Below are 27,573 nucleotides of genomic sequence, written 5' to 3'. Positions count from 1 at the left end.
TCGACTTGTTTGACTAAAGGTAGTACTCCAGCATGGCCACAGCCATATGACTGAAACAAATAAAAGAATATATATATACATATATATATATATATATGCATACATACATATATATATATGTATGTATATATATATATATATATATATATATATATATAATGTGTGTGTGTGTATGTTTGTGTGTCTGTATTTGTCCCCATACCATTGCTTGACAACTGATGCTGGTGTGTTTATGCCCCCATAACTTAGTGGTTCGGCAAAGAGACTGATAGAATAGGTACTAGGCTTACAAAGAATAAGTTCTGGGGTCGACTTGTTTGACTAAAGGTAGTACTCTCAGCATGGCCACAGCCATATGACTGAAACAAATAAAAGAAATTATATATACATATATATATGCATACATACATATATATATATATGTATATATATATATATATATATATATATATATATATATACCAAATGATCTTAAACTAAGACCGATAATAGCAGGGCCAGCATGTGAAACTCACCGCCTCAGCAATTTCTTAGACACACTTCTTAACCTTTCCTAAAACACATCAAAAGCTACGTAAGAGACGATATAGATATGCTCAACCACCTCCCTAAAACAGTCAATGAGAAAACCCTTCTAGTATCATTCGACGTAGTTAATCTTTATTCTAACATCCCTCACAACCTAGGAATAGAAGCAATCACCTTCTGGCTGAATAACTACCCCTTTGAACTCCCAACTCGCATAAACAAAGACCTTATAATAGAAGGACTTAGATTCATTTTAGAGAACAATTATTTTATTTTGACAATGCTTTCTACAGGCAAAGATCGGGAACAGCGATGGGCACGCGTACTGCACCATCTTTTGCCAACCTAGTGATGGGATACCTCGAGAAAATACTATACCGGATGACACTCGAGAAATATGGAAACACCTTCGCCACCTATATCCATAACAACTGGAAAAGATACCTCGATGACTGTTTCATCATCTGGGACAAAGGCATAGAGAAACTTGAGGAATTTAAAATTCTATTAAATGGAATAAATGACAATATACAATTCACGATGGACCACAACGAAAAAGAATTACCATTTTTAGACATCCTCATTAAGAAAACCGGCAACAAAATAGAGACAGATATCTACTATAAACCGACAGACTCTAAACAGTACCTACCCTTTGATTCATGCCACCCACGACACACTAGAATGAATGTCCCTTTTTGTTTAGCTAGAAGGATTTGCACCATAATATCAGACACAAACACCCGACACACACGTCTCCAGGAACTTAGAACCACACTCACAAATAGAAACTATCCACAGCCCCTAATAGACAGTGCAATCCAACGGGTACTTAAATTAAGTATAGAAGACCTGAGACAAACAAAACCAAAAAAGAAAGAACAATTAAAAACCCTTCCCTACATCTCTACACACAACCCACTCAACAATGAGGCCTTCAACACCATACTACAAAGCACAGCTCTACTAAAGGGAGACCCAAAGATGAACCGGATCCTCGAAACACACACCATCATTAAAAGTAAACGGCAACCAAAATCCTTGAAAAGGATTTTACCCAAGCACACTGCACTCAACATCACCACAAACCAGCAGTTAGAAAATGTGGAAGGCCCAACTGCGGAATCTGTGTCATCTTGAAAGAAGGATCAGAATTTATACTGGAACAAGGCCACCAGTTCACCATTAGAACAAACTTCACCTGCGCATCAGAAAACTTAATTTATGTCATAACATGCACAGGCTGCAATAGGCAGTATATAGGGCATACAAAAAATAGCTTACGTAACAGGATGGCGGTGCATAAATCACAATTAGAAACCCTGATTACGCAAAATACCGGTCAGCGGACACATAGATAGATGTGCTGGAAATGTAAATCCGAAATTTACAACTAACCCGCTCTATAAATTCAGTGACAACGCAACCTTCACACAACGCCAAAAAAGAACTATATTTCATAAAAAAATTTAGACCAAGTTTAAACACCCTGGGCCAGGAATACTAAAACAAAAGATAAGTCCTCCGAAAAGGAGAACCAAATTTCACCACGGCCGCTACTTCAAACAGACACTCACTCTGACGGAAATATGCCTTAGTAAAAAAGGAAAAAAATTCTTTCGTGCAATCTGACCCTGATACATACGATACAGCTAAGGGTCAGACCCGATTCTGATTGGTCAACAAGTTGATGACGTCTAGCTCTGCTAGAATGGACAGGATACAAACAGGGGACAGTCATTAGTCAGAATATTGATGACGTCCTTTTCTGCTTGAATAGTCACCTAACAAGTACAGACAGGGGGCAGATCTAATGTAGCTATAAGTTGTGATTGGGCAGAATCTGGATGACGTCCCGCTATGCTTGACTAACGAAGCGACTGGTCAAGACAGGAAACAAACAAGAGGGAGTTATAATGCAGCGATTGGTCAAAATAATGATGACGTCCCGTTCCACTTGGTTAAAGCCACCTAACGAAACGATTGGTCAAAACATTGATGACGTCACGCTACGCTAGATTGACCACCTAACAGGCATTATAAAACCGAGCATTTCACAAAAACTCACTAGAACCACCCAGCGAACTTCCACCATGGGTCATCACAATTGCTTAAGGCAAAAATGAATTCCTCGCTCTTTCGGAAACATCAATCTTCTGTATTGACCGCTTTCCACCACTTTGATCTGTTTTTTGTATTGAATACGTATCGCCACCGTGGGCCACTGCATCGAACACTTTGAACATATACTTCAAACTATATATCAACTATACATGAACTATATATCAACTATACATGAACTCTAAGATGTCTGACTCCGTTGTGTATTATAAATGAATTTCTTGTGTTTGACGGCATGAGCTGTCTCTTTTTATATATAACTTTTTTTGATAAGGTTCATTTCAGGAACTGAAACATGTTATAATGTATATATAAAAATTAAAAATTGTATAATACAGCAGCATTTTCGAACTTCATTTTTTACAAATATATATATGTATATATATATATATATATATATATATATATATATATATATATATGCATACATGTGTGTGTGTGTATGTGTGTGTACACACACCCTGTACAGCCCGGTTGGCATTAGGAAGGACATCCATCAGTAGAAACCATTTCAAACCGTACAGAGCAGATGATTCATCTGCTCCAGCTAAGCCATGCAGCCCATTCTAGCAGGGAAAACAGATATTAAATGCTGATGATGATTTTGATGATGATCATGATGGCATATATAATCAATATATATGCAATCATTGAATATATATATATATATATATATATGTAGTTATATGTAAATATTGGTTTATATGTTTTTTGCGATATTGACTGTCTTTAAATAACAAAGGAAGAAAAACCGAAAGGAAAAGTCAAATGGACTGATGGGAAGTGAATATGGCATATATCTTTGTTAGAAAGTGTTAAACAATTGTTATAATGTTCTTCCATGATGTCTACAGTTCCATACATCTAAATTCACTTAAGAATATCTACATCCAACGCCTAGCATGCACCACAACACAAAAATCTCTCATTTTTTCCATTTGATATTCGTTAAATGATGTGAGTTTCTTTCGGTTTACTTTAAAATGGTAAGCCATGAAGTATTCTAAGTTGATTCGGTGTAGGAAATTCACTAATGGAATCCTTCGAAAATATGCGTAAATTACTTTTGTGTGTGTGTGAGTATGCATGCCTTCACATGCAAATGCATGGGCAACTGCTGATCTTCCATAAAACAACCTCGTTCAGTCTAGTGCCTTGGAGGGTAAATCTCTTGGTGCAAACTCATGGTCACTTATGATCAAAGGGGGTCTTTACCATTTATATATGTGTATATATTCGTATATGACAGGCTTCTTTCAGTTTCCTCCTACTAAATCCACTCGTAAGGTTTTGATTGAGAAGACACTTGCCCAAGATGCCATGCAGTGGGACTGAACCTGAATCTATATAGTTGGGAAGCAAACTTCCACACTATACAATTATGTGTGTGTGTGCATGCATGCCTTCACACACGTGTTATACAACTGTTATAAATCTCTACGTTCTACATCTTGCACTTTTATATTTCTCAGTCTATAGATCTCTCTCAATCTATCCATCTATATCTATCTAAATATATGTCTATCTACATAGCTATCCATCTGTCTATCTAGTTAAGTATCTATCCATAAATATATATATATATATATATATATATATATATATATGTATGTATGATATATAAATAATATATATATATATGCATATATACATATACTCTTTCGTTTTTCTCTCTTTCTCTCTCATTCTTTTACCTCCTCTTCTCCCACTTTTCTATCCTATTACTCTGTCGCTCTCTCTCTCCCTCACTCCTCCTCCCTTGCTCATGTGGCTCCCACATGACAATCAGCCGTCTTTCTTCTCCTAACTTGTGTTTCTTTCTTTCTCTCTGTTGTAGCTGGAACAAGGAAGACGTGTTCTTGGTTGTCTCCTGTCCAAGCTTGATTTAAGCATTTACCACCACAACCTTATTTAGGCTTAGCAGCCCTTCTTATTTGTTTTCACTGTTCTGTTCGTGTTACCTATTTTGACCCTCCATAAAATCCAAAATTTTATTTAATTTGCTTTGCGGGAGCAACTGTTTTATTGAAAGCGTATATTGTTGTTAAATGCTCAAAATACAAGAGTAGAAAAACAGCCAATAACTGATGAAGGGTCGTATTGCTTGTTTTGTTTTCCATTTGTGTCTTTTGTTGTTCGAAAAGAATAGTTCATGTTCCATGTACTCATACATCGTACCTTTTTGTTGTACACATTTCATGACATCCTGTGCCCACATATGCTTATATATATATATATATATATATATATATATATGTATGGATGTAGTATGTGCATATACGTCTGTATATATGCATATATACATATACATATACACATATATATATATATATATATATATATATATATATATATATATATACATATATTATTTATATTATTATATGATTGAATGCCACACATCATCTTCTAAGTTATATATATATATATATATATATCGGCAGGACTAGTCAGGCCATATCCCGTGGCCCCTACCTGGGACGTAGTCGATCCACCTGTGCATACCTTCCTTCTTGTGACACTTGTGAAGACCTGCTGAGGCAAGTGAAAATCAATCAAAATAGATGAACATCAATGGAATTTGTATCTTTGTGGTACCAGTGCCTGTGGCACACAAGAAAACCATCCGAACGTGGCCGTAGCCAGTACCGCATCGACTGGCCTCCGTGCTGTGGGAACATGGTGGCACATAAAAACACCATCCGAAGACCCGGCAAGACTAGTCAGGTCATAACCCATGGGCCCTACCTGGGACGTAGTCAGTCCACCTGTACATACCTTCCGACTTGTGAAGACCTGCTGAGGCAAGTGAAAATCAAATCAAATCAAAACAAATCAAAATAGATGAACATCAATGGAATTTGTATCCTTGTGGTACCAGTGCCAGTGGCACACAAGAATCCATCCGAACGTGGCCGTAGTCAGTACCGCTTGTGGTACCAGTGCCGGTGGCACACAAGAATCCATCCGAACGTGGCCGTAGTCAGTACCGCTTGTGGTACCAGTGCCGGTGGCACACTCAGTACCGCATCACTGGCCATCCGATCGTGGCCGTTCGCCAGCCTCATCTAGCACCTGTGTCGGTGGCACATAAAAACACCATCCGAAGACCCGGCAAGACTAGTCAGGCCATAACCCATGGCCCCTACCTGGGACGTAGTCAGTCCACCTGTGCATACCTTCCTTCTTGTGACACTTGTGAAGACCTGTTGAGGCAAGTGAAAATCAAATCAAAACAAATCAAAATAGATGAACATCAATGGAATCTGTATCTTTGTGGTACCAGTGCCGGTGGCACACACTTTGTGGTACCAGTGCCGGTGGCACACATGAGAACCATCCGAACGTGGCCGTAGCCAGTTCCGCATCGGCCGGCCTCCGTGCTGTGGGCACGTAACAAACACCATCCGATCATGGCCGTTCGCCAGCCTCATCTGGCACCTGTGTCGGTGGCACATAAAAACACCTTCCGAAGACCCAGCAAGACTAGTCAGTCCACCTGTGCATACCTTCCTTCCTTCTTGTGAACTTGTGAAGACGGTTGAGGCAAGTGAAAATCAAATCAAATCAAATCAAAATAGACAAAATAGATGAACATCAATGGAATTTGTATCTTGTGGTACCAGTGCCTGTGGCACACAAGAAATCCATCAGTGCATAGTCAGTGCGGTGGGCACATGACAAACACCATCCGATCGTGGCCGTCGCCAGCCTCATCTAGCACCTGTGTCGGTGGCACATAAAAACACCATCCGAAGACCCGGCAAGACTAGTCAGGCCATAACCATGGCCCCTACCTGGGACGTAGTCAGTCCACCTGTGCATACCTTCCTTCTTGTGACACTTGTGAAGACCTGTTGAGGCAAGTGAAAATCAAATCAAATCAAAACCAAATCAAAATAGATGAACATCAATGGATTTGTATCTTTGTGGTACCAGTGCCGGTGGCACGTGGCACATAAGAAAACCATCCGAACGTGGCCGTAGCCAGTACCGCATCGACTGGCCTCCGTGCTATGGGCACGTAACAAGCACCATCCGATCGTGGCCGTTTGCCAGCCTCATCTGGCACCTGTGTCGGTGGCACATAAAAACACCATCCGAGCGTGGCCGTCTGCCAGCCTCGTCTGGCACCTGTGTCGGTGGCACATAAAAACACCATCCGAGCGTGGCCGTCTGCCAGCCTCGTCTGGCACCTGTGTCGGTGGCACATAAAAACACCATCCGAGCGTGGCCGTCTGCCAGCCTCGTCTGGCACCTGTGTCGGTGGCACATAAAAACACCATCCGAGCGTGGCCGTTTGTCAGCCTCGTCTGGCACCTGTGTCGGTGGCACAAAAATCACCCACTACAATCTCGGAGTGGTTGGCGTTAGGAAGGGCATCCAGCGTAGAAACACTGCCAGATCTGACTGGACTGGTGCAGCTTTCGGGCTCCCCAGACCCCAGTTGAACCGTCCAACCCATGCTAGCATGGAAAGCGGACGTTAAATGATGATGATGATGATGATGATGATATTTGGTTACTTATCTATTTGTCTATCTGTCTCTTTATTTATTAATCCTTAGATGTATCTACCTATACTCAAGGGGGTGAGCTGGCAAAATCGTTAGCACACTGGGCGAAATGCTTAGCAATATTTCGTCTGTCTTTATGTTTTGAGATCAAATTGTGCCGAGGTCGACTTTGCTTTTCATCTTTTCGGGGTCGATAAATTAAGTACCAGTTGTGTACTGGGGTCGATCTAATCGACTGGCCCCCTCCCCAAAAATTTCAGGCTTGTGCCTAGAGTAGAAAAGAAATGTTGGCATGCTAGACAAAATGCTTATTAGCATTTCGTCTGTCTTTATTTTCTGAGTTCAAATCCAATCAAGGTCAGCTTTGCCTTCCATCATTATGGAGTCAATAAAATAAGTACCAGTTGTGTACAGGGGTCGATATAAATCACTTACCTATTCTTCCGAAATCTCTGGCACTGTACCTCTGGAACAAAGGGTGTAATAATAAGTGTCACTGTCGTTTCTTTCCAATTTTCTGTCAACATGTCCAGCCATGGAGGAAATATTACCTTGCTTGGAAATAGGTGAGGGTTGGTGACAGGAAAGGCATCCAACTATAGAAAAATCTGCCTCTATGAACTCCATCTGGCCCAAGTAAAAACATGAAAAAGTGAACATTAAAACGATTATCATCATCATCATCATCATATACACATACACAGACATACAAATATGTATCAGTGCATATATGGAATATATATACATATGATGTGTGTGTGTGCCTGTCTCTGTGTGTGTGTGTGTGTGTGTGTGTGTGATTTATATAAATAAGGAAAAGATCATTTTTTTAAATGCTGATCATATCAAGTAGCTAGCATGGGAATAAAAACCTCATAAATAATAATTATTCTTAAAATTATAATTAAGGGTATCTAAAAGATACTATCATGCTAGAGATAGCAGTCAAATCTTGACTCTAAAACCGGATTTAAATATTCATACAGTACCGGGAGGCAAAATAAACTAATAAAAAATTCAGTAATTTTTTGTTAGTTTATTTTGTCTCTTTGTCTTCTCTCCTAGTTCTGTATGAATATTTGATGTGGTCTTAGAGTCTAGTTTTGACTGCTATCTCTAGCATGATGGTATCTTTTAGATACCCTTAATTATAATATATATATATATATATATATATATATATATATATATATATATATACACACACACACCACACACTATATATACACACATATATAATATACACACACACATATATATACACACACACACAAATATATATATATATACACACACACACATATATGAACATATATTGCACACACATACACATTCATACTATCTACATGTACAGACAGAACATGCTTAAAAGATCAGTTTCTAGCTCATTAATAAAACCTATTTAATCTATCATAAAATATTTGCTTTTAATTACCTTAGTTAATTGTCAGTGATAAGCCACTTAAATACAATTGGAGAAACATACTTATATGAATATATGTATGTATATTCGTTCATATATACATACATTCACACACACACACACACACACACACATATATATATATCTGTTGTTGAATGCTCAAAATGAGGAGTAGATAGGCAGCCAACAACTGATGAAGGGTCATTCTGTGTGTTACTTGTCCTGTTTTCAAATTTTTTTTCTCGTTGTTTGCATATTTAACTTGCTTGTTTTCATATGTGGAACTCCATTGGTTACAATGACGAGGGTTCCAGTTGATCCGATCAATGGAACAGCCAGCTCGTGAAATTAATGTGCAAGTGACCGACCACACCACAGACACATGTACCCTTAACGTCGTAGTTCTCAGGAAGATTCAGCTTCACACAGAGTCAGACAAGGCTGGCCCCTTTGAAATACAGGTACAAGAGAAACAGGAAGAAAAACTGAGGGAAAGTTGTGGTGAAAGAGTACAGCAGGGTCTTCCACAACCCCCTGCCAGAGCCTCATGGAGCTTTATGTGTTTTCATTCAATAAACACTCACAACACCTGGTCTGGGAATCAAAACCGCAATCCTATGACTGTGAGTCTGCTGCCCTAACCACTGGGCCATTGCGCCTCCACACACACATATACACACACACACATATATATATATATATATATGAATGAGAGAGAAAGAGAGGGGTGAGTGAGAGAGATGAGACAGTGAAAATGGTGGACATAAACCTTTCTCTTGTCTTCTATGGCTGATTGTGTTTCTATTAAAATGGAAGATTTTCTGTTGATGACAGACATCCAGTTCCTTTGGTGTTGGCATAGAAGTCTTAGATTTTTGCAGTGATCTGGAGATTAGGGTTCATTTACTGCATAGTCACAGGAACGGCTATGTGGTTAAGAAGCTTGCTTTGCAACCATGTGGCTTCAAGTTCAACCCCACTGTGAGGCACCTTGGGCAAGTGATTTTCATAATAGCTTTGGGTTAACCAATGTCTCATGAGTGAATTTGGGACATGGAAACTGTGTGGAAGCCCAGCATAGATATTTTCATACTTAACTGTGGAACTTGAAGCACATAAAGTTATAAATAATAGCATGTAAATATTCTTTCAGATTAAAAATGTCAAAAGCATCATATGTATGTGTGTGTGTATTTGCATTTGTCTCAGCCCCTACTGTTAACAATCAGTGTTGGTTTGTTTACATCCCTGTAATGGCAAAAAGAGATTAGTAGAGTAGATACCAGACTTTCAAACAATTAAGCACTGGGGTCGATTTTCTTTAACTAAACACTTTAAGGTGGTGCCCCAGCATGGCCACAGACCAATGGCTGAAACAAGTAAAAGATAAATGAGAGTCACTCATATGCAATCTTGTGCAAAAACATGTCTGGCCGTGGGGAAGTATTATCTCGATTGGGAACAGGAATGGCATCCAGGTGTAGAAAATTTGCCTCAGTAAACTCTGACTCTTGCAAACATGGGAAACACACACGCACATACATACATACACACACACACATATACATGAACAAAGATATATAAAAATTGGGAGAGAGAGACAGGTACAGGTAAATACAGATGTATTTACATAGATATGTATTCATAGATGTATTTATATATATGTAAGAATATATATATATATATATATATATAATATATATATATATATATATATATATATATGTAAATGTGTGTATATATATATACATTGTAGTTAAGATACCCATGCCGGTGACACGTTAAAAGCACCGTCTGAACGTGGCAGATGCCAGCGCCGCCTGATTGGTGTCCGTGTCAGTGACACATAAAAGCACCAACTGATAGTGGCCGTTTGGCAGCCTCATCTGGCCCCTCTGTCTGTGGCACGTAAAAACCACCCACTACACTCACGGAGTGGTTGGCATTAGGAAGGGCATCTTGCTGTAGAAACTCTGCCAGATCAGACTGGAATCTGATGCAGCCTCCTGGCTTCCCAGACCCCAGTCGAACCGTCCAACCCATACTAGCATGGAAAACGGACGTTAAACGATGATGATGATGATATCATGCCAGCATGGAAGGCAGACATTAAACAATGTGTATGAATATATATATATATATATATATATATATGACAGAGTAATTTCACCATTAACATCAACAAGAAAATAGCCCAACCTCTACCAAAGTTCCCATTGGTGTGATAACCATCATCACTATTACAACCATTAACATCATCAAAACACAACAACAACAACTACATTAACAACCACATCAACAACAATAATGGTGCTGTTGTCAAACAATAGCTAATAGATTTCCACACCACAAAGGAACTGCACAGCAGAAGCTTGCAGTTTTTGGAGACTCAGCACAGACGCATATATATATATATATATATATGCATATATATATACACACACACACACACACACACACACATATATATATATATATAATGAAATGTTTAATTATATTTCAATGTCGAGAAGGTGGGGGTTGTTGGTGTGTTGTTGAGGGGATGGAATTATGGCTTAGTATAAATAATTTACTGGCAGAAAATGATTGCTAACAGCAAAAATAAACACTAAGTGAGAAATTGAGTGTGTGCATGTGTGTATGTATATACATGTGTGTATGTGTGTGCATTCATATATCACTCGCTCACTCTCTCCTGTTGTGTATGTTTGTGTATGTGTGTGCTATGTATTTGTATGTGTGTGCATGTCTATAAATACATATATATACATATATATATGCATGAGCATAGATATGTATATATGTGTGTATGTATAGATGTGTTTATAATTCGGTGTGTAACTGAAGATATATAATGTATACACTCACACACACGTACAGAGATAGAGAGTTAACTAGGCACATACACCCAGCCAATTGTGTAAACTATATATACTTATTTAGTCTTTGCCTTTTTCAGTTCATTTTAACTCTCATTACCATCATAGAACATTATATATATATATATATATATATATATATATATATATAGAGAGAGAGAGAGAGAGAGAGAGAGAGTGGTGGTACAACAAGACACTAATGTTTACTGGAAATATCAGCTGATATACAGGCAAAGACATGTGAGGGTAGTGAACATGAAAAATTTCGTCTTACCTCTAGGAAGAACATTAGACAAATGGACAACCCAGAATGGTATAACGACGACAATGAACCCTGTCAGCAAGCGTTCCTCACTTGTGAGTCTTTCGCCAGAAACAACATGGTATTGCATCCACAAAAGGTGGCGAGCTGGCAGACACGTTAGCACGCCGGACGAAATGCTTAGCGGTATTTCGTCTGCGTTATGTTGTGAGTTCAAATTCCGCCGAGGTCGACCTTGCCTTTCATCCTTTCGGGGTCGATAAATTAAGTACCAGTTACGCACTGGGGTTGATGTAATCGACTTAATACCTATGTCTGTCCTTGTTTGTCCCCGCTGTGTTTAGCCCCTTGTGGGTAATAAAGAAATAGGTATCGCATCCACATTCACCTTATTCACCAGATTTAGCACTTGCAGACTCCCATCTCTTCCTCTAGATGAAAATGCAGCTTAAAGGTTGCTGTTTTAGTACCATTGTTGAGATCCTGAGCAAATCACAGAAGGTCCTCGACTCACTTACAGAAAACAACTTCCAGACCAGATTTCAAAAGTGGCAAGGAACACTGGGACCAGTGTATTGCCTTGCAAGGTGACTATTTTGAAGGAGATGATGTTAAAACTTAGGTAAATAAGTTATTCTTTATTCAACATAACTAAGTGCAGGTGTGGCTGTGTGGTAAGTAGCTTGCTTACTAAACACATGGTCCTGGGTTCAATCCCAGTGTGTGGTACCTTGGGCAAGTGTCTTCTACTATAGCCTCAGGTCAACCAAAGATTTGTGAGTGGATTTGGTAGACTGGAAGAAACCCGTTACGCCGTCCAACCCATGCTAGCATGGAAAACAGACGTTAAATGATGATGATGATGGTGTGTATGTGTGTGCATGTGTATGTGTGTGTGCATGTGTGCATGTGTGTGTGTGTGTGTATGTTTGTGTGTCTGTGTTTGTCCCCCACCCCCAATATCACTTGACAACCAATGCTGCTGTGTTTACACCCCTGTAACTTAGCGGTTCAGCAAAAGAAACCAATAGAATAAGTACTAGGCTTACAAAGAATAAGTCCCGGAGTTGATTTGTTCACCTAAAGGCGGTGCTCCAGCATGGCCGCAGTCAAATGATTGAAACAAGTGAAAGAATAAAAGAATAGTCCAGGAACTTTTCGATACCACTTCATTCATAGAAATAGACTGACGGACAGACAGACAGGCTGGCAGGCAGGTAGGTAGGTAGGCAGGCAGAAAATAGATAGATAGACAGACAGACAGACGGGCAGATAGACAGAGAGACAGACAGATAGATAGATAGATAGATAGATAGATAGATAGATAGAGAGACAGATAGATAGACTGACAGACAGACAGATAGACAGACAGACAGCTAGATAGACAGACAGAGAGATAGAGAGATAGATAGAGAGAGAGAGACAGATTGAGAGACATACAGAGAGACAGATAGATAGACTGATAGATGTATATGTACTTTACAGTTTATATCCTTGCATACAATACACGCACACACACACAGGGATATACATAGATACACCTAGAATTGCATCAAAGTACACACACACACATGTTTGCGTTTAAATTCTATCAGCTGCATCATATTGCTTTAAATGTAATTATATAAAAGTTTACTTAAATAAATACATATGTATGTGTGTGTGTGTGTGAGTGTAAATACAGATGTAACATGTTTCTACACATGTTTACTTGTATGCACATATCTTTGTATGTATTATTTTTGTATGTACATATGCACACACTCACTGATATATACATATATATATATATATATATATAAACAGATATAGAAATACATGTGTGTGTATATATATATATATTTATATATATATACACACACACATAGACATTTATATATTTGTGTAGGTGTACATATCTGTATATATTTGTTTATGTATTTACACACACATAGACAAAATTCTAATAGATATTACTGTGTGTATATAAGTGTAAATATATATATATATATATATATATATATATATATATATATATATATGTATGTATGTATGTATATGTGTGTATATATATGTATGTATGTATATGGATGTATATATATATATATATATATATGTATGTATAATGTGTGTATATATATATATATATATATGTATGTATGTATATGTGTGTGTATATATTATATATATATATATATATATATATATGTATTTGTATGTTATTAGGTGTATATATATATATATATATATAATATATATATATACACGTACACACATACATATCTCTTTCTATACTATTAACTAACAATGTTTATTCTTAATTTTTTTTCTACTGTTTCAACATCTCCAATATAGAATCTACACACACACACACACACACACACTACAGTCATCTCATATTGACTATGCGCTCACACACAACATATGTATATACAGTATAATCACACCTTGTTCACTATACACTCACTCATAAGCATCACGCAGAATATTGTACACTCAACAAGGTATACAATGCTTATACACACACATGCATATACACATACATTTATACATACAAAAATAAATAAACACACACACATACAAGTAAACATACATACATATGTACAAACATGTTACATCTGTATTTACACTCACTCACACACATACACACACACATATATATATACCTGTGTGTAGGTTTATGTTGGTATATATATATATAACATGTGTATGTGTGTTTGTGTATATATACATACATAAATACATACATACACATATGTGAGTATATATGTATACATATATATATATATATATATATATATATATATACACACAGATATACATCTATCTAGATATTTATACATTCATGAAGTCTTATCATCCTTAATCTACAGTTTCAATGACTTTTGCCATTCAAAAACAGTTTTCCTTCATTCAGTAAACCAATTAATTATCCCCCCTACTCCCTCCTTTCCCCCTCCCTTTCACCCCCTGTTAAGATAGAGATAAAGTACCAAAGTTTACAAGAATTTATAAACATGCCACCTAGATTCACCATTTCTAATTCAATTTCGTTCTCTTGTACATTAAATGTTTCGTGTGCCATGTCCTTATTTGGTTTGTTGTTGACAATAAAGCAAACTTTAGTATCGAATGGGGAGCTAGTTCTCTGAGGTTTGTTCTAATATACATTTAAAAGGTCTTCAAAGTTTTGGAGAAGCAATGAAAAGTTCTTCAGGTGCATTCAAATAAGCTATAATTTCTGAACTGCAGGGAATATCAGAAAATGTCTCACTCAAAGCATGAGATAAACACAAAATGAACCATTCGTATCACTTCTTAGCTGTCACAATACTGCAGCCTTCAAAAATTCCATGCTTCTTGCAAGTCACCAATATCACCCCTGACTTGCCTCGGTTCCTTTTCCTCTTTATGCCTCTTTTACCGTTCCCTTTCCTGGTAGACTTTTGCCTTTCATGGCTCTCTTTCTTCATTTGATGTCTGCTTCCTCATCCTTCTTTTACCTTTTACTAATAAGTCGGAGTGCACCGGAGCACTCTGTAATAAGTACATTATTCATCATCATCATCATCATCATCATCATCATCATCATCGTTTAACGTCCACTTTCCATGCTAGCATGGGTTGGACGTATGACTGAGGGCTGGCAAACCAGATGGCTGCACCAGGTTTCAATCTTGATTTGGCAGAGTTTCTACAGCTGGATGCCCATACTAATGCCAGATGCCATTCATTATTATTATTATTAGTAGTAGTATAGTAGTAGTAGTAGTAGTAGTAGTGCGGTGAGCTGGCACAATCATTAGCATGCTGGGCGAAATGCTTAATGGCATTTCGTCTGTCTCCATGTTCTGAGTTCAAATTCCACTGAGGTTGACTCTGCCTTTCATCCTTTCAGGATCAATAGATTAAGTATCAGTCAAGGACTGGGGTCAATATGATCGACTGGTCCCCACTCCCCCAAAATTTCAAGCCTTGTGCCTATATTATATAGGATTATTATTATTATTATTATTATTATTATTATATTATTATTATTATTATTATTATTTAAAGCACTAAGACAGTGAGCTGGCAGAATCGTTAGCATACCAGGCAAAATACAGTGGCCAATATTGACCCTTTGGGGTGTATGTGACTATTATCTAAGGGGTCAATAAACATGTGAAACAGTTTTTAACATTAAAGGTGCTACAGTTGTTTCAACATGTGGATCCATTTAAAAAGGTCCACCTGAAATACAATACGGAAATTCAAAATACCTTACCAGGTATCCCATTGTGGGTATATGATTAGTAAACCTGTAACCCCAACTAGTTGATTGGTGAACCAATTAAGGACAAGAGTACACTCTGCATGTAGACAATGTAATACAGACAGTCAATACTAGTGTGGATTTATTGACCAATAACTGTAGACTGGTTTCAGTTTGTTGGACAATTTGAAATTTATTTTATTTTTTTATAAAAATCAAGCCATGGAAATTCACATTTAGCAAAGAACAGAAATAGTATGGTTCTGTTAGATTTTGGTAAGAAAGTGTGAAGAGAGCTGAAAAAGCAGAGGGTCTTCAGAAAAGAAACCTCTCTCAAGCAAGTGTTTTGGCCCTTCTTATATTCTAAGGGTGCTGGGCCAATCCAGGTCATGACACCTGAGTACCCTTCTGTGAATTTCTTACCATTTAAATTTCCACACTCTTACAGATTTATGCTGTTTCTTTCCTTCATTAACAGTGAAGTAATTTAAGGCTAAAACTCATTAATTACCAACCAAATATTGATGTAATAGTAATCAGTATTCTCCAAACACATATTTTCCATTAAATATTCCAAATATATCAATATAATATCAATGAATTATTATTGTTCTTTATCAATTTCGTTAAGTGTTTTCATTAAATTTCTTTTAAATATTTCTCATTAAAAAATGGGGAAAAATGCAAGAACAAACAAAGGAATTATTGTTTTTAGATCAAGAAATTTTTCACTAATTATGCTTTTCAATTTTAGTTTAGAAATTTATAATCAGGGATGTTTCATTAAGTTCTGAAAAATTCCATGAAAGGGGGTCAGTAATATGAGAAATTTACCAACCCCTAAATTAGTTGGTAGTGCCGTTATTAATGGTGGTGTTGGTAGTTATTGGTACTGTCTGGTAGGTCTTAGTGCTATTGGTAATATTAGACTGATGCTGATGTCATGAAAACTTAATATTCATAAGTTAAAAGCACCTTCTGACATCAAAAAGAAAAGAAAAAATCTCATGTAATTCTGAGAGTTCTAAAAGACTAAAAAAAGAAGAAAAAAAAAGGCTGTTCCCTGAGTCATAATCGTCAGCCAATATCTAGCCATTATCAACTGTTGATGACAATAGTAACCATTGCTTCAAAGATTAAAACAGAGCAAAAAAAAAACTAGGGGATCTCCCCTGGTGATATCATTGTTAGCAATAGACCACCCCACCCTCACCCCTATTACTTCATTGTTTGTTTCTTTTTTAAGTGCCTACCGCCTTATGATGTCTCAGTTCTTTCTCTTCCTTTCCTCCTTCTCTCTCTCTACATATATATACATGTGTGTGTGTATGTGTGTGTGTGTGTGTTACACATACATGCATTGATGTTAATCATTACCATTGTTAAGATGACGTGTGTGCTTGTGCACCTATGTCTGAATCAGTGTGTGTGTATGTGTATGTATGTATGTATGTATGTATGTGTGTGTGTGTGTGTTCATACATTTACATATATATATATAAAATAGTAAATCCAAAAACACGAAGAAAAGCACAAAAAAAGACAACAACATAGGGACAAAGTATTAGCAGAGGCTGAGGGAAGGAAAGAAAGATGGATTTTATGTTTTGAGCAAAGCTCTTCATCGGAAACAGGAGACAAAGGAAAGTCCAAGAGAAAAGGAAGATGGAGGAAAAAACTTGCCAACGATTCACATGTGGTTACATTTTGAAATGTATATATCTATATGTATATATATATACATACATATATATGTGTGTGTGTATGTATATATACATATATATATATATATATATATATATAGGTGTGGCTATATATATACATACATATATATACATAGGTGTGGCTGTGTGGTTAACAAGTTTGCTTCTCAACCACATTGTCTCAAGTTCAGTCCCACAGTGTGTCAACCTTGGGCAAGTCTTCCACACAAATCTTTGTGTGGATTTGGTAGACAGAACCTGAAAGTAGTACAGTGTGTGTGTGTGTGTGTGTGTGTGTGTGTGTGTACATAATATCTTTTAATTTCATTTACGGTAACGTTAGGGGTGGATAATATGAACTATACTGTACAAATCCCAAGGACATTAAGTTTGATGTCAAAATCATGTGATTCGTGGAAACATGCATTGCAAGGTATTAAATATTATATATATATATATACATTATACAAAAATAACCTAATGAGTTTCTAACACCAACCACTCCGAGAGTGTAGTGGGTTCTTTCTACATGCCACTGGCACAGGAGCCAGTCAGGTGGGCCTGGCATCGATCACATTCAGATAATACTTTTTATGTGCCACCAGCACTGGAGTCAGTCAGGAGGTACTGGCATCGGCCACATTCAGATGGTGCTTTTTACATACCACTGGCAGGGGAGCCAGTCAGGCAGGCCTGGCATATATATATATATATATATCAGTTATATATTTGTGTGTGTATGTTCATCTTTGGCTTGTTTCAGTCATTAGACTGTGGCCATGCTGGGGCACCACCTTGAAGGGACTTACTTGAACAAATGAATTGACTTCAGTACTTGTTTTTTAAAGTCTGGTTATCACTTTTTTACCAAACCCACATCAATTTTCAAGCTGTAGAGGGACACACACACAACACACCACACACCACACACAATGAGCTTCTTGCAGTTTCCATCTACCAAACCCACTCACAAGGTTTTGGCCAGCCCGAGGCTATAGTAAAAGACACTTGCCCAAGGTGTCACACAGTGGGACTGAACCTAGAACCATGTGTTTGGGAAATAAACATCTTACCACACTGCCATGCCTGCACCTATATATCTTCTCTTCTTTTTACATGTCTCAGTCATTGGATCATGGCCATGCTGGTGCACTGCCTTGCAGGGTTTAGTCAATACTCATCTTTTATGTTTCTAAGTCTGATATCTATCTTGCTGGCCTCTTTCACCAAACCCCCAACCCTGGCTGTCAAGTGGTGGTGGTTGTGGTGGTGGTGGGGGAGGCAAATACAAACACAATCACACATGCATTGACAAGCTTCCTCACAGTTTCCAGCCACCAAATTCACTCACGTGGCATCAGTCAGCCTAAGACATTTACCCAAGGTGCCATGCAGTGGAACTGAACCAGGGAGCACATGGCTACAAAGTGAGATTCTTAACCACACAGCCAAATTATGAAAAAGAGTGTTCAGAATATCCTGCTCACATCCACCCCTTATCTGAAATACTGTTCACTCTTCCAGCCATCCTTCCCACCATCTTCTACCTTATTCACTTTTTCATCTTCTTTTTTCTTACTCTCCCTTTTCACACACACACACACACACACACATCACTAAGTGTGGTGATAAACATAAAAGCTATCAACAAGGCTTAAACACACCCTTCTTCAACAAGATACTCCTACCTTCCTACTCATATTGACATAGAATGTGTGTGTGTGTGTGTGCGTGTGTGTGTGGTGAGTGTGTGTGTGTGTGTGTGGTGAGTGTGTGTGTGTATGACTGTTGAAGTGTATCTGTCTAAGTGTGTCTGGGTGTGTAGATATTAATATATGTACGTATGAATACTTAGATATATGTATATATGTATGCATATTTATGTCTGTGTATACATGTGTGTATATATGTATATATATATATATGGTGTGTGTGTGTGTGTATATGCATATGTATGTTTGTGTGTATGTTTATAAATGTGTGTAAGCATATATGTATACATATACGTATATATATATGTCTGTGTATGTATATATATATGCATATGTTTGTCTTCATATATATGTGTATATTTATGTATGTATATGTGTGTATATGTATATATGTCTGTATATGTGTGTGGGGGTGTATTTCTACGTATATATATATATATATATATATAATACATGTATATAAGTTTATATAGATACATACGCACATGCGCATACACACACACAGAGCTCTACATAATCTCTAGGAATACAATGGTGAGAAAGTAAAGACATACTAATTAATAATAATAATAATAGTAATAATAATGATAATAATAACAACATCAACAATGACAATAATAATGAGAACTACAAGAGCAAGAATATGAGTGAAGAATCCTACAGGAAGACAGTACCACCACCAGAAATGTTGTTATTTTAGCTCGTAGTTTTGAGACGAAAGAGGGGCGTTGGTACATGATATTCCTGTATGTCTTGTACACGAAACGCCACCATGGTAAAGTGGTCACTTCCTCCGACAGAAAGTTTCTAATGATTGCTGTTGTTTCTCTTCTGCAGTTCCACCAGAACTACCACCGCCGCTCTCACCGCCGTCATCAACCAAAGAGGCTTCCCTGTTGATCATCATTCTGACCGATATAGGGCAGAGGACAATGACAGGAATTACCATGTTGCACCGAGACAGATACAAATTGGATTAACCGGATTAACGTTGGTCTTTATAAATAGCATCATTGGTCGTCCGCGAGAGATAGAGAGATGGATAGAAGCAATCAGCTACCAGAGGGCATACTGTGTCTATGGTAAGTACAGACATCTATATATATTTGCTTGCACATATGTATACATACATACATATATATATATCTATTATATATATATATATATATATTATATATATATATATGTATATATGTATGTATATACACACACATATATATATATACATAAATATATTATATATATATACAAACATATATATATAATATACATACATATATATATATATATATATACAAACATATATAATATATATATATATATACAAACATATATATATATATAGACAACATTATATATATATATACATATTATATATATACATATATAGTATATAACCATATATATATATATATATATATATATACATATACATATATATATATATATAACATACATATATACACACACACCACACCACAAATGCTGAAATCTTGTGGAACTTATTATTTTGAATGATATATAAGCATATATCATACTCAATATATATATATATAATATATATATATATATATAAGCACACAATTATATACATTGGGGTATACATACAGAAGAGCAACTTTTCAGTATGAGTATGTTTATATACACACATACATACATACATACATACGAATGTATGTATGTATGTATGTATGTATGTATAGTAAATTATATTTATGCCTTTCAAGATGGTTTACTCTGTCTGTATGCTTATCTTTTTTTTTTCTGAAATTCTTTGAAGTATTTCTATAATGAGAAAGCCATGGTTTATAAATAAGAAGGAAAAAAAAAGTTTCATAGACGGACTTGTAGCAATAACAACTCCAAGAAAGAGTTAGGTGCTGAATTTCTTTCAAAAATCCTTGTATATATTCATTGTTCCTCTTTCAGTACCGATTCACAAAATATTAAGTTAGATTACTGCTTTCTTTGCCTGGGGAATTCAGCTTTGGAAAACCTATTTCTTAACATTTCTGATACAAACACATTCGAAACCAGTTTTGGTTCTAAGATACAAATTTCCTGTTTTAAACTGAATGAAATTTAAACCTCACATCAAAATTTCATATTTCTGCCTCAAATACGCACTTAAAAAATAAGTTATTTTATAAGATTCTTATATTACTCTCTAGGGGTTTTGTTTTGTAAAGTACTTGATGACCCTCTCTGTACTGGTGGCATGTAAAAACCACTGATGCTGGTACCACATAAAAAGCACTGGTGCTGATACCACATAAAAAGGACCCAGTACACTCTATAAAGTGGTTGGCATTAGGACAGGGTATCCAAGTATAGAAAGTGTGTCAAAACAGACCATGGAACCAGGTGTAGCTCCTGGCCTAGCCAGCTCCTGTCAAACCATCCATCAGAGAAAACAGACATCAAGTGATGAGGGTGATGATGACGACGAGGTGTGTGTGCGCGTGTGTGTGTTTGTTTGTATATGTGTGTGTGTGTGGTGTGTGTGTGATTCTCTCTCTGTTTTTTTCTCTTATTACTTTCTACTGAAGAGCATAGGCTCGAAACATAAAAGACATTTTCATTTTTCCCCGAGTGTCAAACTAATACACTTTCTTGTTGTTCCTACACCTGTCTTTGTCTTTTGTTTTTCTATAAATTTCAACTATACACATACACACACACACACACACAATGCTTCAACTAAGGAAAGTCTTATGTAATGGATGTATTTCCTATTATATTTTACACAGACCTGCGACACGTATCAAATTATTTCAAAACACGTATTTTATTTGACTTCCCTATTACAACTTAAGCGTGTGTCTGTGTATGTATAAATATATATATATATATATATGTATGTATGTATGTATGTATACGTGTGTATATATATATATATATATGTATATTTATGTATATATGCAAGCTCTAGTCAAAGCATCCAACCAATGCCAGTATGGAAAAAGGATGTTAAATGATTATGATGACAGCCAGACAAATTTTCAAGGAGTTCCAGTGAGTTTGTCTGTCAAATGCAGGGACAAAGTACCGGTCAACCTGGTGCTGGCACTATAGTAAAAGACACCTGCTTGATAATATGTATTTATGAAGGAAACATCTTAACGTACAGCCATGCCTGTACCTGTAGAGAGAACTCTTGTAATGAAATAATATATTATATATATATATATATATATATATATATATATATGCTCTTAGCTTAGTTTTTCCTTGGGGCTGGCCAGATTGGAGCAATCTCAAGATTCATCAGCCGAAATGTAAGGATGATCCGGTTCTTGACTGAAGATTAAAGGCTTCGAATGACCCGTCCGTGTTTTTGTATCGTCTTCTTGTCCCATTTGTATTTTTAATATATATATATACACACACGAACACACATACATACATATATATATATATATATATATATATATATATATATATATATATATATATATATATATATATATATATATAATATATATATGGGGTGTGTGTGTTAAGGTGGCGAGCTGGCAGAAACCATAGCACGCCGGGCGAAATGCTTAGCGGTATTTCGTCTGCCGTTACGTTCTGAGTTCAAATTCCGCCGAGGTCGACTTTGCCTTTCATCCTTTCGGGGTCGATAAATTAAGTACCAGTTATGCACTGGGGTCGATGGAATCGACTTAATCGCTTTGTCTGTCCGTGTTTGTCCCCTCTGTGTTTAGCCCCTTGTGGGTAGTAAAGAAATATATATATATATATATATACATACATGCATATATGTAGTTAGTTACATGCACACACATATATATATATCAACATCAAAATAATAATCAAATGGATAGTTGTGATACCTATGCCAGTGGCATGTAAAAACCACCATCCAAATGTGGCCGATGCCAGTGCTGCCTTGACTGGTGTCCATGCCGGTGGAACGTAAAAAGCACCCTCTACACTCACGGAGTGGTTGGTGTTAGGAAGGGCATCAAGCTGTAGAAACACTGCCAGATCAGATTGAAGCCTGGTGCAGCCTCCTGGCTTCCCAGACCCCGATCAAACCATCCAATCCATGCTAGCATGGAAAGCGGACATTAAACAATGATGATGATGATATATATATATATATATTTATATTTCATTTGTGGATTTGATTTGCAAGATTCTTTACATGAGTTTGTGTGTTGAAGCATATTCTGTTGTCTGGGGAGAGTCATTCTCTTTTATATATATGTGTGTATGTATATTACATATCATATATTATTATTATTATTATTATATATATATATACTCCAATGAAAAGAAGAACACTTAGAAAATTCATTTATACTTCTTTAATAATAAGTTATACATGTTTCTGTATCATCTCCATTCTTGAAGGAAAAATTATGTAATGTATGCAGTTTTAGGCATTGGAGAGGCACTTCCTCAGACTTGTATCAAAGTCATGCTATTACATTGTGTGTCTATTTGACCTTGGTACAAGTATCAGGAGATGCCTCTCCGATGGCTAAACTGCATAAATTATGTAATGTTTTTGCGGACACTGGCGTTGCAAATGGAGAGTGTACAGAATCACATGAAACAATTGTAACTTTTAATTAAAGATGTGTAAAAGAATTTTCTTTGTCTTCCCCTTTTCATTGGATCATTTACCCTTCACCATACCTATATGACAGTATAATCATTGTGAAACTTGAATTTTCTACAAAAGTATTCCAGCCTTGGCTTGGATCCCGACAGTGTTCATTCGCCCAGTACTCAGGTTGAGTGCTTCACTAGAAATACCCCAGCTTCACACCCAACTGACCTTAGCCATTTGTTATACACACACACACACACATATATCACCTTGACCGACCAGTCCGTCGGGCATCCATTTGACACCTCTGGTCACAGCACGCTGTCTACTCCTCTCTGGATCGCGCCTTTCTCATCCACGTGATCCCAATCGCCCTCCTGAAATCATAACTCCACCGTCGTGAAGGCCTTCCAAGAGGTCATTTCCGCTCATGCATGTACGACTCGACAACTGCGCAGGTCCACCGGTGAGCCGGGCGACGTGTCCAGCCCATCTAAACTTGCTGCAGGTATATTCTGCAATGACATCCCTCAATGTTATATGGTAGTGAAACATGGGCTACAACAAAGAGAGAAGAGCAGAAACTGATAACGGCTCAAAGAGCCATGGAAAGGTCACTGCTTGGAATCTTGTTGAGAGAGCACATCAGTAGCGAGGTCATCAGAGAGAAGTCTGGCGTGAGATATATATATATATATAGGATGTATTAAATCTCTGAGGGAGAGTTAAACAGTAACAGTATAGAATTGTAAAATATATTTGCCAACTAAATGTGGTGGTCCCACAGAGGACGATGTTACAGTAACATATATATATATATGTATGTATGTATATATGTGTGTGTGTGTTTGTGTGTGTGTTTGTGCATGTGTGTGTGTAGCCTTTTTTTTTCATCACCAAACTGACACACATATATAAATTCATAAATAAATAAATAACCGTTCTTTACAGAAGAAAACTGATTAGTCATGAGAATTCACTGAATTTATTTGACATCACATGTTGAAGCAAAAAAAAATGTCTCTGAGAATGTCTCTGCAGAGAAATTGCAGGAGTCAAAAAATAAGGGTGTGCCTAGTTACCATTAAAAAAAATTTTTTTTTGTCACTTCGTTGTGGAGTGCGGAATAACTATAGAATTACTGAAAAATATAGCTCAGCATGTGTGTGTATGTATGCATGTATATGTATCAACAAATGCACGCACACACATAACTGTAAGGTGAAGAAGTTTGCTTCCCGACTGTATAGATTCAGGTTCAGTTCCACTGCATGGCATCTTGGGCAAGTGTTTTCTCAATCAAAACCTTGAGAGTGGATTTAGTAGAAGGAAACTGAAAGAAGCCTGTCATATACGAATATATATGCATATATAAATGGTAAAGACCCCCTTTGATCATAAGTGACCATTAGATTGCACCAAGGCTGAGCAAGGTTGATTCTATGGAAGGCCAGCAGTCGCCCATACATACCAGCCTCCCCTCTTCATGCCACCAATGTTATCCAAGGGAAAGGCAAAGCCCGATACAGCTTGGCACCAGTGACGTCACAACTCATTTCTCCAGCTGAGTGAACTGGAGCAATGTGAAATAGTGTGACGCTCAAGAACACAACACAGCCCTGTCCAGGAATCTAATTCACTACCCCATGATTATGAGCCCAACACTCTTAACCACTGTGGCTGTGTGGTAAGTAGCTTGCTAACCAACCACATGGTTCCGAGTTCAGTCCCACTGCGTGGCATCTTGGGCAAGTGTCTTCTACTATAGCCCTGGGCCGACCAATGCCTTGTGAGTGGATTTGGTAGACGGAAACTGAAAGAAGCCTGTCGTATATATATATATATATATATATATATATATATATATGCGTGTGTGTGTTTGTGTGTCTGTGTTTGTCCCCCTAGCATTGCTTGACAACCAATGCTGGTGTGTTTACGTCCCCGTCACTTAGCGGTTCGGCAAAAGAGACCGATAGAATAAGTACTGGGCTTACAAAGAATAAGTCCCGGGGTCGATTTGCTCGACTAAAGGCGGTGCTCCAGCATGGCCGCAGTCAAATGACTGAAACAAGTAAAAGAGTAAAAGAGTATATATAGGGTGTCCCAAAAAAATGTATACACATGGTGCAACAGTCTGTCATGCCAAGCATTAGAGAGGACTTTGAACAGGAAGAGTTTTATTTCCAGCAAGATGGGGCACCTCCACACTACCATCGCGATGTTAGATCCTTTCTTGATGGGATCTTGCCAAACAGGTGGATTGGACGGAGAGGTTTTGTCGAATACCCTCCACGTTCACCAGACCTCACACCACTAGACTTCTTTTTATGGGGATACCTAAAGGACAAAGTCTACACACAGAAACCTGCAACAGTCGTTCAATTGAGGGCAACCATTGAACATGAATGTACGAATATACCAAGGGAATTGTTCCATGATGTGTGCCATTCCATTGCTTCGCGTTGTCAGCAGAGTCTGGAGCAGAACGGACATCAGTTTGAGAACATGCGATAACAAGACAATAGAATGATATTTGTAAATTCTTTTACATGTTGAAAATTATTCGAATTATAATAAACCCCAAATTTACAATTATTTAAGGTGTGTATACATTTTTTTGGGACACCCTGTATATATATATATATATATATATATATATAAATTAGAGAAGAACCACCTTTCATCAATTCAACAATGCAAGAACAATGATATAATTAAATTATACCATATAGAAAAAAATTAAATATATAATAAAACCTATACCAATAATTAAATAAACTACAAAATGATAATAATAATATATATATATAATACAAAATATACATTTAGTGAAAACTAAAATACTATAATTTATTCTATATACATTAAATTAAATCATTTATTTATTTATCTATTTATCTATTTATTTATTTGATAAACATCTAAGTTAAATCTTAGACGTTAAATGATGATGATGATGATGATGATATACTAAAAAAAAAAATTCATGCTAACTTATATACATAATACTACTACAAACTATGACTACAAAATTTAAAAATAGAAAATGGTTGAAATATAAACACACCTATTATTTAAACTTACTATATTATTAATTTATATATAGTATATATAGATTACACTCACTTATAGAATTAACCAAAATATCAATTAATATTAAAAGTATTTACTTTAATGTTATACTGCATAACAAATAAAACTCCTAACTATTAGAGAAAATTTTGTCTTACAAAACTATTTTACAAAATAAATTATATGTAATATGTTAATTCACAGTATAATAATAATAATAATAATAATAATAATAATAATAATGAGTATCATAGCCATGTGTTGAGAGGGATTCTTTGGGGCTTGAATAATTCACCTCTGGAAACATGGGTGTTTCGTTCAACATCCTTAAACAACCCTTACTCAGGGACCTTTTGAGCAGGATAGGTTACTCGACCAGAAGAAAATTCTAACTGGGCCCCACCTACAAGGTCATGTGCTGTTTATCTTGATATGAGATCATCATGTCGCACACATATGGTTGTGATGCATGTGCCTGGTGTACCCTTATCAGACGGGTAGTCATGATGGGTATACTGGGCCTCGTATATTTTACCCCACTGTCACTTTGATGGCATGC

General features: G+C 36.8%; 1 protein-coding gene across 2 annotated transcripts in view; it reads left to right on the top strand.

Annotated features, from left to right (window-relative positions):
* LOC115215914 (heparan sulfate glucosamine 3-O-sulfotransferase 5-like) overlaps nucleotides 1–27,573 on the top strand; it is a 507,987-nt gene that overhangs the window by 404,023 nt on the left and 76,391 nt on the right. For both annotated transcript variants that reach the window (XM_029785263.2, XM_036506065.1), the window contains one exon: nucleotides 20,216–20,460. Coding sequence is in view for 1 of the 2 variants with exons in the window: in XM_036506065.1 (XP_036361958.1) it covers nucleotides 20,216–20,460 (245 nt within the window). In the remaining variant the exon portion in view is untranslated. The remainder of the gene's footprint in view (nucleotides 1–20,215; nucleotides 20,461–27,573) is intronic.

Source organism: Octopus sinensis, linkage group LG9 (genome assembly GCF_006345805.1).
Source record: "Octopus sinensis linkage group LG9, ASM634580v1, whole genome shotgun sequence".
NCBI classification, from domain to species: domain Eukaryota; kingdom Metazoa; phylum Mollusca; class Cephalopoda; order Octopoda; family Octopodidae; genus Octopus; species Octopus sinensis.
This window is presented reverse-complemented; position numbering and strand designations above follow the sequence as displayed.